Genomic DNA, 12,077 nt, shown 5'->3' with positions numbered 1-12,077 from the left:
ATGCAATGTTCTTTAAGGTTTGCACTCTGCTCATTTTATATTTTCTCTATGGGAGTTCAGCAAGTTTCACGGCTTCAAGAGTCCTTCAGATATGACATCATTCTAATATCTATTTTATTCCAAGCTTTCGCACGCTCATCCTCTACCTGCCTCTCTAATGCAATGTTCTTTAAGGTTTGCACTCTGCTCATTTTATATTTTCTCTATAGAAGTTCAGCAAGTTTCACGGCTTCAAGTACTACCTAATAGAAATACAAAGACAATGCTTAAATCCTTAACCCAATTTCTCTTCTGAGCTCCAGATACAGATTAGATACAGAGCCAATTACCTGTTGGCCATATCTATCCAGATGACCCATAACTACTTTGAATTCAACATGTCCACTATAGAAATCATCATCGCTCCTCCAAATTTCATTGTTCCACATGTTCTAAGCAGACAATGTGTATTTCTAACAAGTCCCAGATGATGACTGTATTACTAGAGTTCAGGATCAACACTTTGAGAATCAATGCTCAAACATGTTGCCTCTTCCTACATCCAAACTAACAAGTTCTTTTCTTTTTAAATTTAACCTTTACTGTATTCTTCCCATGACCATTTAGTCCCCTTATATCCCCCTCCCCCCAGCAATCACCACACTGTTGTCCGTGTCCATGAGTCCATTTCCTTTTTACTCAGTCCCTCCACCCTCTCACCTCCGGGGCCACTGGCTGTCATCCTGCTCTCCATCTGTGAGTCTGTCCACATTTTCCTTGTTAGTTCAGTTTGTTCATTAGATTCCATATGTGAGGGAAATCATGTATTTGTCTCTCTGACTGACTTATTTCACTTAGCATAATATTTTCCAGGTCCATTCATTCTGTGGCAAAGGGGAAATTTTTCTTTTTATGGCCAAGTAGTATTCCATTGTACAAATGTCCCATAGTTGTTTTACTGAAGTTCTTCCTGCTATTTCCTTGGCCATTATCGTATCTATGCAACAGGGACTGTTAATATTTCAAAGCACCCTGTCACATACTGAATTCGGAATACTGCAACACAGCATTCTGAACATTAACTACCAAAAGACAATAGAAGACTAGAGATGAAACCAAAAAACTAGAACTTTCTTGAGGGTGGCTAGCATTTTCCATGTATCCCTAAACCAGATTCTATTCAAGTAGGTGCTCAATGAATATACACTGAATGGATGGCACTACCATCTATCCAGTCACCCAAGCCAGAAGCCACACAAGGATTCTCCCCATAACCCAACAGTCACCAAGTCCTATCTTCTACCTCTTAAATGTGTGTCTCATACCTTCGCACCATATGCACTGTTACTACATTCTTTCAAGTCCTTACTTCTCGCATGAGTTACCATAATTCCTTAACTGGTCCCCAAGTCTAGATTCATCTATCCTATTTTATTATTCACATGGCCATCAATTTGATCTCTAAAAAAGTAGTCTTCCCTCATCCACATTTCACTCTCCACCATTTCAGTTACCTGTAGTGAAACAAAGTCCAAAAGTATTAAATGTAAAATTTCAGAAATAAAATAAGTTATAAATTGGGTGCCATGCTAAGAAGCATGATGAAATCTCACACCACCCCACTCAGTCCCACTCCGTCCCGCCTAGGATGTGAATCATCCCTTTGTCCAGAGGATCTACTCCGTGCACACTACCTGCCCATTAGTCGCTCAGTAGCTGCCTGGCTTGTGTATGACAGGGACTCCATCCCGTAACTTACATTATAGTATATTGTTACACTTGTCCTACTTTGTATTATTTGTTATTGTTGTTGATCTCTTACTGTGCTTAATCTGTAAGTTAAATTTTATATGTATGTAAAGGATAAAACACTATATAGTATATGGGGTTCAGTATTATCCCTGGTTTCAGGCATCTACCAAGAGTCTTGGAAAGTTATCCCCCTCAGAAAAGGGGAGAAACTATTGTAAATGTGATAACATCATTTTCCTGCTTAAAAATAGTAACTTCCCACTGGCTTTAGGGGAAAAAAATGTAAACTCCTTCAGAGGACACGCAAACCCCACTATGATCTTAACTCAGTCTACCTGAACACTGTCTCTCCCTTCTACCCTAAACCCTTACTTAACATGAATATCTCATGCCTCCTTGGCTTTAAACATAATGTTTTCATCTAGAGCAACTTTCCCATTGGCTATATACTCATCCTTTTAAGACTTAGCTCAGACACCATCTCTTCAAGAAGCTTTCTTTGAGTGACATTGATCTCCCTGCCCCACCCCACCCCAGTTTAGATTAAGTCTCTCCCCTGACACATGCTCGTTCAGCACCCATATTTAGTTATCTACCCTACTTAAGTTCCTTGGAAATTACTATTATGTCTTATGTTTGTTGAGTCAGTGCTAAGTATATTAAGAGATACTCAACTAAAATTTAAATAAATATATTTCTTGCTCTTCTCCAAACAGTGACTCTCAAAATTTAGCATACCCGTATTTTTCGGACCATAAGATGCATAGATTTTAGAGGAAAATAGGAAAAAAAATTGAAGCAGAAAAGGTAATAAAATATTTAATAACATAAATAACATAATATTTCACCAATGTAAATGTAAACAGAACTCAACAGCAGCATTAACAACTATTATTCCTCCCAAATTGGGGGTGGGGAGGTGTGTCGTATAGCGCAAAAAATACGGTGTATTAGAATTACCTAGAAAATCTATAAAATCTAGACTGCTAGATACCATTCCAAGATGGTTGGTTCAGCTGGCCTAGTGCAGAGCCTAACAAATTCCTAGATAATGCTGATGCTGTTGATCCAGGAACCACATTTTACGTAGCAGTGCTTCATATATGTTGCCTCTCCCTATCTCAAGGATTTTAAAGAGTCTTTTCCTAGCTGCCCTCACCTCTGCCTACCACAATCTAATAATCCTTTTAGACTCAGCTCAATTGTCACCTCCTTCACAAAACTTTCCCTAACCCCAGATGAAACTGATCTTGCTCTCTCAATTTTTATTCAGTTTTGTACGTATTATATTTACATGGTAACTCATGCTACCTTTCTTCACACCTACTGCCATTTTATGATCTTCCACAACCAAGCACAATAACCAGTGAACAACAGACAAAGTCTTTAAGTATTTGTTAACATGAATGAATCCCTGCTGCTTGCCCAGACTCTGGGCCCTGTCTAACTCTTAAGTCCTTCTGGCCCAAGCTGACTTCCTTATACTGCTTTGTACTTCTGCTTGCCTTGCTATGTATGACAGATGCCTAATCCTCCCACAGTGGTCTGTGTCCCTCTCTCCTGACCTACCCTTAGTCAGCTTCTTTACCGTGTACTCTGAGCCCTTTTAATTTTCTCACACACCACGCGACATAATGAGTAAAGAAATTTTCTTCTCTCGACTGATGTGATTTTTCTGCTGACCATAGGACATATTGCTGGGTCTCGTTTTGGAAGTAGCCTTTCTTTGTCAAAAAATCTAAACTAATAAAAAGTTTAAAAACACAAAGTCATAAAGTTATAAAATTTAAGGTTGCCCTAAGTAACAAAATTTAAAGTAGCTACCTATGCACTAATTACTTATGAACTATATTCATATATGCATCCAAATTAAATTCATATACCCATTCCAATAACAGGTGCAAAAAGCAGTGTCACCTTTCTAAATTATACTCAGCACATAGTAAACACTATTGTTGTTTAAAGTTTAAGTTGGTTTCTAAAAATGCCTCTATAAAATTTACTCCTTCAAAAATTACTCAGAAAATGTTTTCAATCACAGCAACCTAAACATTCTTCTATTTAATTTTTTCCATTCCTTTACATGTGACACTGAAGTACTCTAAAACTATACATGTCTACCTAGAGTAGAAATTGTGAAGATATGTTTATTTATTTCAGCAACATCTATTCATTTAGTTTACCAAAGACAACTGACCATGAGTAAGATTTGGGAAAATTCCTAGAAGCCTAGTACTCAGGTATATTTTTTAAATATAACTGAACGATAAATTTAAGAGTCAAAAAAGAATTTTCCAAATCCAGTCTGTTAAAAAAAACACTACAAGCTAGATCATTTTGCTATCTAATATACAAACAACAAAACAATGAATCATTGTTCCGCAAAATTTACTGTTTATAAACACAGGTGAAAACATTCGCTGCAATACACGAAGATCTTCAAGATCCTGACCTTCAAGTAAAATACAGGTATAATGAAGTTGTATATGAACGCCACTGATCTAAGTTGTTTTTTAAGCCTGAAAAAGCTTAAATTTTCTGACTGTGAGTCAAAGTTGTCTCTGACGTGCCTTCCAAACTGTCAGTGAATAACTTACACATACCAAAATCATTAGTCATTTATTAAGTCTATCCTAATTTGGATTCTAAGTATATTCATAAGTGCACTTAAAATCATTTTAACTGTATTTTAAATAAAAGCTGACTTAAACATTCTAATTTCACGTTCTTCCCGCACATTAACACCAAATTGACTTTAGAATTTCTTCACTAATCCATCACTCTATTTTGAAATACCCAAATTCTACATACAGGATGCAATTTTAAAAATTACCTAAGGTCAATCTAAATATCTCCTGAAAATTGTTTAAAGACTTTCAGAAAAAGCATTAACCAACCAAATCACATATTCGAATCCCTGATACAGATGGAAAAGCACTGCGAACCTTTGCTACCTTGTACACAATTCTTGATTACAAAAGGAAACTACACCGGCCACCCGGAGAGAGAGAACCGGTAACTGGCTAAAAGGGCGTCGTTGATTTCTTGGCTACAGTGACAGAGGCGGGAGACACACCCCTAGCGTCGGTTTGAAACACTACAGCAATGAATTCTACCTAGGGATTACTGTGGGTAAGGAAAGACAAATTTAAATCGCCATGATTCAAAAACAACCACAAGAGAAAGACTTACGAAGGTAACAAAGAAAACCCTTGGTAGTAAGAAAGCATTTTCAAAAAGGCATCCCCATTTATCAAAAACCAAGTTATGCTATGTTTTCATGAATATACACCATGGCCCTTTCCGGTTCGCCAGTGCAGAAAAAAGCAGCAGCGAGAGAACCCCCGAAAGGTTGCATACAGCAGCGAAATAAACACCAACAGAAGAGGGGGGAACTAAGTGGCAGGATTCCTGCCAAGACTCACTGCTTGAAAATGGAGTGTGAGTGGGAGAAAAGAGCAGCCCTGGAGAGAAACTGGGTCTTATATAAACAGCCATTTGTCACACATTATTTCCATAGGATTTCGGAATGTCTCCGAACTTTAGAGAGTCTGGGAGGTGAAAGGGAGCTTCACATTGGAGAGGGTCCGAACGAAGTAATGCGGAGCGGCGAGGGAACCGCACCGAGCCGATGGCCCCGGCGCGGGGGGGGGGTGTCGAGGCAGAGGCGGAATCCCAACGGCCGGAAGGGAGGGGGTGCTGCAAAGGCCCGGAGGCGGGCGCGGGGGCCCCACTGTCCTGTCAGGCAACCACGCGACGCCCCTGCGTCCGCCAAGACACCCAGGCCCCTGAGGGCTTTCGGATGCGCCGCAGCACCAGCCCGGGCCGGGTCTCTCGAATTTTCCACCGAGGGCAGCCGACCCAGGGCATCCGGGTTCGCCTCCGCCCCCGCCCCTGGAAGCGGCGGGTGGAGAAGGGCTGGTACATTAGGGAAGCAAAGGACTCACCATTTTTGCTCGGCGGTCGGCGGCTCGCTCGGACGGAGAAAAGGGTCGGCGCTCAACGGGCTCCTGCAGGAAGCGGCAACAGCAGCGGCGGCGGCCCAGCTGTGCTCGGCTGGGGCGGCTGCGGCCCTCGGGACACCCGCAAGGGAGGGGGTGCGGGATGGGAGGAGAGGCGGCGCCGCGGGGCCCGCGCCGTCCGGGTGACTGGGCACGCGGGAGCGGGCAGAGTAGAAGGAAAATTAAAGTCGAGATTCAGAGACTGAGAGAGCAAGAGGGGAGACGGCGAGAAGCGGGAGAGGCAAAGAGAAATCGAGAGAGAAGAGATGGGGCCAGGAGGCTTGGGGTCTTGCAGCTTCGCGCTCAAGCTCCCGCCGGAACCGTGACGGACTCACTGCAGAGGTTCGCGCTGACCCGCAACCTCCAGGCACGAAAAAAGGGAGGGCGGGAGAGGGAGGGGAAAGCAGAGCGCTGCGGAGCAGAGGGCGGGGGCGCGCGGAGCCGGCGGCGGGGGCGGGGCTTCCGCGAGCGCCGCACATCCGGGAACCCGCGCGCTGGCTGCTGGTGGCGGCCGTGGCGCACAGGCGAGCTCTGGTTGGGGAGCGCGGAGCGCGCCGACACGTTCACCCCTCCGCCGGCCGCCCCCTGCGTGCGGTGCGGTGGGCGGACAGGGGCGGGGTCGCGGACGTCGGTGACGTTGCGTGGCAAAGCTTTTCCTGTCACGTGGCTGGAGGCGGGCCTGTGGGGAAGACAGGGCTGTATGTGGAAGGAGGAAATGCGAGGGTTCCCTGGAGGGAGGAAATGCGAGGGGTGAGGGAGCCCGGGGCGGGCGGGTGCCTGGGAGCAGGAGTGGGAGTTTCGTGGGGGAGGAGCAGCAGATGAGCTACCATAGCGTGTCAGAACGATCCAGACATCACACCAAAAAGAAAAATCCAAGCTGGAGAGAATCCGTTTGCTTCCGAAGACGGGTATCTTTCCATCAGTGCGCCGACTTGGACGCAGTTTAGCGCATCTGCACTGTTGCCCCCTGCAGCAGTTGCAGGCCTACACTCAAGTCTGAGTTGGTTGGCACTATCAGGAGCTGGGTTGGAAACTTCGGGAAGAGAAGCAGCTTAAGGCGTGGGAGCCACGGGACAGTCGAGTTAAAGGGTCTGCTTCCCACTCGCGGCAAGGTTCTCCCACCCAGCTCAGCATTTTCGTTAAACCTTCCAGCCTATCTTTGTAGGGTGCAGCAGTGTTTGTTTTCGAAAAACGCCCACTTGTTCCTTTAGTAAGGCTGTATCCACTTTGGTGGCGGTTACCATTACCAGAAAATTTAGACTAGAATGGGAAATGGAGTCCAGTAAAACAGGAGGAGGGAAGAAAGTTATGTTCAGGGAAAAATAGGAGAGAGCTGGCAGGAGACGTGTGATAAGGATAGCGAAGAAAACATTTCGCAGCAATTTTAACCAGTTAATTCCTCTTCAAATTTTGATAACCTCATCTTTGCATAAGTGTGGAAGAGAGGGAAAGAACATTTTCTGAATGATTAAAAACGCCTTATTGACAAATCCTAGAGGATTTTATAAAAAGCTATAGCACTGTTTTTTGGTGTGTTTTTTTTCCTAATAGAGGCTCAGTGTGCCCTAATCTACCCCCTCCCCTGCTTTTTTTCTTTTTAAGAACTATTTTGTTTTTGTGTTAGGATGAGTAAGAAAAAGTAACAGACTAATAACATAGTGAATGTATCTGGGAATGGTCCGGAAATGACAGTTTCTTCCACCATTTAAGTTTCTTGATTTAGATACGTTGTGTTTAGATACTGATATGCTCCAAAACAGGGAAAGGTTCCTAAGCTAAATGTGTTTTATTTATATTATTTTTCTTAGTTTTATTGTAAAATTAAGACATGCTTATTTTAATAAAAGTACTGCAGTTAAAAACTCCCTTAAATCCAATTCTCAGAGATAGTCGCTGTAACTGGGTGTGTGTGTGTGTGTGTGTCCGTGTGTGCCTCCAACATGTGCAGTGAAAATCAAATCATTTTGACTAAGGATTAAATACTAAGAAGGAATTTGAGATGTATGGAATATAGTGGATTTAGAATAACTCATAAGTTTGTCATAATTTGAGCTAATTTAGACTATAATCATTCAAAAATGTCTATTGTGACTAAATCAGAAATACAAAATGTAGGCTTTATGAAAGGTGGGTTATCTTCTGATACTGACCAAAGCAAGAAACAAGACAGTCAGTCAGTGCACTTGCTCCTTCACATACTGTAAATCTCCCAGAGTTCACCACTTACATTCTCTCAGCTTTATCTTATACTGCATAAAATGCAGGCATGTAGCAGGTTGCATCTTTGACATGAAATCTAATTAGTCTATTCCAAATCCATTGAGAGAAGTAAATCTAAAATGCACCTTTAATACTGAGGTTTTCCTTTCCCCCTAAGGCCAAAAATGAGAGGGAAAGAGATGTGTTAAATAGTTCTTTTTTGTCTTTTTCCATTAAGTTTTGGTGTAAAACTTGATATGAGAGGGAACAGGTACCAAATGTCCTGCTAAAAGCATAGATGTTTTAAAATATATGAGTGAAAAAGAAAAGATTCTAATAAGTGGATTACTTTACCCAGAAAACTTAGCAGCCAGAAAGATGGTTGTTGAGAAGTATGATGTCAGATAAGTTGGAAGGAAAGACACCGAAGACAGAGATACCAGTTACAAGAAACAGTAATGGCTGTTACTAGGCATGAGGTAATGAGAAGTGCCAATGGCAGAGAAAAGAAAGGGGTAGATATGAAAGACAGGAAGCAAAAATGGACTGACTATGCAACTAAGTGGATCTAGGGAACAGGAGAGGGAGACATCAAAAATGGAAAGTTTTAGTTTGGATGACAGAAAATAGTGCCACCTTTTAGAGAAATGGAGAAGTCAGGAGAAGTTTGGTTGCTGAGTGAAGAAAGATGAGTATGGATTTTAAAATGCTATATTTGAGGTACTGATGAGATATCCCAGTAGAAGCACCCAAGTGGAAGCTGGAAGTGCAGGTTAAAAAGAAATGAAATTTCTTTGATTATCTATTTCTAAGAAAATATTCCAATTGAAGAATTAGAAAGGAATCAAGTTTTAAAAAAGATTGAGCCCTGGCTGGTGTGGCTCAGTAGATTGAGTGCCTGCCTGCAAGCCAGAGGACCACTAGTTCTATTCCCAATCAGGGCACATGCCTGGGTTGTGGGCCAGGTTCCCCAGTTGGGAGTGTGTGAGAGGCCACCACACATTGATGTTTCTCTCCCTCTCTTCCCCCCTCTCTAAAAATAAAATCTTTTTAAAAATAAATATAAAAAAATAAAAGATTGAAAGTGAAACGTGCAAATTTTCTCTTTTTAGTGTTAATTAAAAAAACTCAGAGATGGTAATAAAGCTGCTAAGTATAAAGAAAATTAAAGGAAAAGAAAGTTTTAAGACAGTAATGTTTACAGTTATAATGGACTATAGCCAACCTCAAGCTTCAATGTCTCTGCAATTATCTTTAAGTTAGAAATGTCACAGGAAATTTGGTCGTGTGTAGACCTTCAAGGTCATTGTGATACTAGAAATCTGCCTTATTCTTAAAGGACTGATCACTGTCATACATTTACATATAATATTTAAGGATGACAGAAGAAACAAATTACCAATCCTGGAGTTTTTAAGGTATTCCAGTGCAGTATTACCTCAAAATATCTGCTCTTATTCATGATTACATTGAATAATATTGACTGGAAACCATGTTTAATTTTGTACTTCTATATGGAAGAAAATGCCAATTAAAATGGAGAGTTAATTAAAACCACTTGAAGAGAAAGCAACTATCAATCCTCCTGGATAAATGTATATGTACCAGGTGAAAAAATCCCAGATTTAAGAGTATTTTGTAACTTTTTCCAGCTAGCTTCACATCATAGACTTCTTTTTCAGGGGGCACTGGGGTTGCACGTGAAATAGATTACCTTCCTTCCTTTTTTTGTTCTGTACAGAGGAGAAAGCAGGAGTGCCAGCTAGCCCCTGGCTCCAGGGAGTGGTTGAGAAAAGGTGTCTTGACACCTGAGATGGGAGAGAACTGGCTACTTCCCTTCTTTCTAAACAGCAGAGGTGTGAACCACAGATTCTAAATTTCATCTTGGAAGCTCATTCTCCATAGAAACCATTATACAAAGAGTTCTATAAGCAATGACTCTCCTACAAAGTCTACGTAAATTGTCACAAGGCTAAAACTCTCTATATTTGCTATTAAAAAGACAATAATAGAAAACAATGCTCTTAAAAATATGTAGCTTTATGAATTAATGAGTTTGGGGGAAATGTATACCACATACTGGATGAATTTTTTTTCAATTTTAAGCCCAACTACTTTTAAAATGGGTTGTATGCAAATTTTCTCCTTCTGATAAGGGAATTAATAACACTGAACTTGTTGAAAATAAACACTTATTCACTTTTCAGATGAAACACAAATTAGAAGTATTTTTTCATTAGGAAAAGTTTTCAAATTCTATGTGACAAATTGGTTATGTAAATTATTTTTATACTACTTACTGGACCAAAAAGAAAGGGGAAAAGGGCTTCCTAAAACTTATTCCTAAACCTTTTGAATCCACATCTAATTTCAAATGTTGGAGAACAAATCCAGTGTTTTTTTAAGGCTGTTAACATTTCACGTGATGGGCTTTATTTCTGTGTTGATTATTTTCCCATATACGAACTATATTTGGTTGGGTCATTATCTACATGAAGATGAGTGTTGAAACCATGAGGTAGAGGCTAGAAATGAGAAAACAAAGAAGCAATAGGGCTAGACCAAGGGCAAAAACAAAGGTAACATATGCATTGAAGTAGTGGAAAGAGAGAAGTGACAGAAAATATAATGGGCTAGGCCAAACTTTGGCTGGAGACTCAGCAGCCAGGATGACCAGGAAGCTGCAGAAGAGGAGGAATTCAGAGGAAAGACTGTGGTCAAGGAGAACCAAAAAGACGGAGAAGTCCAGGCACTTGGTTCGCATCTGAATATATTCACTGAGCTGTCTTAGATTATGTCTGGAAATAGTTTATCTGAATTACAATGATCACTTATTTCTTTGGTCTCTTGCATATAAAAGTGAGAACTACAATATGGGCTTTGGTACTATTTCCATTTTACTAGTTTACTAAGACTATTTACCATATAGCATTTACCTAAACAGTATTTACTTCAACGTAACAGAAAATATGATTTAAATGTAAAACAGACATACTAATATTATGTCATACTTGTTAACTTACTAACATACTTACACACTCATTATATCTACAGTGCTCCACACAAGACAATGTGTCAGACTAGGGTGAGACCCTAGTTCTGATTCCACCTCTGCTTCCAATCCATTTCTGTGTGAATTTGGGTAGTAATTTAAGTCTTATGTCTGTGCTGTTTAATATGGGAGATACTCGCTACATGTGAATATTTACCTTTAAATTCATTAAAATTGGCCCTGGTCGATGTGGCTCGGTTGGAGCATCCTCCTGTAAATCAGAAGGTCGTAAGTTCAATTCCCAGTCAGGGGGAATGCCTGGGTTGCAGGTTTGGTCTCCAGTCAGGAAGTGTGCGAGAGGCAACCAATCGATGTTTCTTTCTCACACAGATGTTTGCCTCCATCTCTCTGTCCTTTCCCCTCTCTCAAAAAATTAATAAGCATGCCCTTGGGTAAGGATAAATGATAATAATAATTAATTAATTAATTAAAAATGAAGAAAATTAAAATTCAGTTTTGTCTCCTGAGGTATGTTTTAAGTGCTTGATAGCTGATACCTTGGCGGCTATTATATTGGACCTCACAGAAAATTCTATTGAACAGCATTCACCTAAGTCCTTTACCTAAAAATATTCATCACCAACTACTAATATAATGTTTCTTTATTATTGGGTATGCAAATTTCAAATGAAACAAGTTTATTTTATTTTACTTTATTTATTTTTCTTTACAGGGGAAGGGAAGGAGAGAGAGAGAGAGAAATACCAATGTATGGTTGCCTCTCCTGTGTCCCCTGCTGGGAAGTGGCCTGCAACCTAGGCATGTGCCCTGACTGGGAATCGAACCATGATCCTTTGCTTTGCAGGCCCACGCTCAGTCCACTGAGCTACACCAGCCAGGGCCAAATGTAACAAGTTAATTGAACCTACCCTCAGTGCCCTCAGCGTTTAAACAAACATATAATAGACACTCAAAAAAATCAGAAAAATATATTCGAACAAATGAAATATGCCAATATCAGAAGAAAAATGTGTGTTTGTGTATATTAGAGAGAAATAAATATAAAAATATTGTCAGTGTCTTTACTGACAAAATACATATAGTCTACATTAAAATGTTTAATGTAGTGTTTTCAATGTCAAATAATATAACAA

General features: G+C 40.6%; 1 protein-coding gene across 2 annotated transcripts in view; it reads right to left on the bottom strand.

The window, feature by feature from the left end:
• PPP3R1 (protein phosphatase 3 regulatory subunit B, alpha) overlaps positions 1–6,299 on the bottom strand; it is a 53,752-nt gene extending 47,453 nt beyond the window's left edge. The window contains exon 1 of one of the 2 annotated variants that reach the window (XM_037126246.2): positions 5,679–6,299. In XM_037126246.2, coding sequence (XP_036982141.1) covers positions 5,679–5,681 — 3 coding nt within the window. In that variant the 5' untranslated portion in view covers positions 5,682–6,299. The remainder of the gene's footprint in view (positions 1–5,678) is intronic. The other variant, XM_037126245.2, reaches the window with a different exon arrangement.
• Between the last annotated feature and the right edge of the window lie 5,778 nt (positions 6,300–12,077).

Source organism: Artibeus jamaicensis, unplaced genomic scaffold (genome assembly GCF_021234435.1).
Source record: "Artibeus jamaicensis isolate MK-2021 breed Jamaican fruit bat unplaced genomic scaffold, CSHL_Jam_final contig_3174, whole genome shotgun sequence".
Lineage (NCBI taxonomy): Eukaryota > Metazoa > Chordata > Mammalia > Chiroptera > Phyllostomidae > Artibeus > Artibeus jamaicensis.
This window is presented reverse-complemented; position numbering and strand designations above follow the sequence as displayed.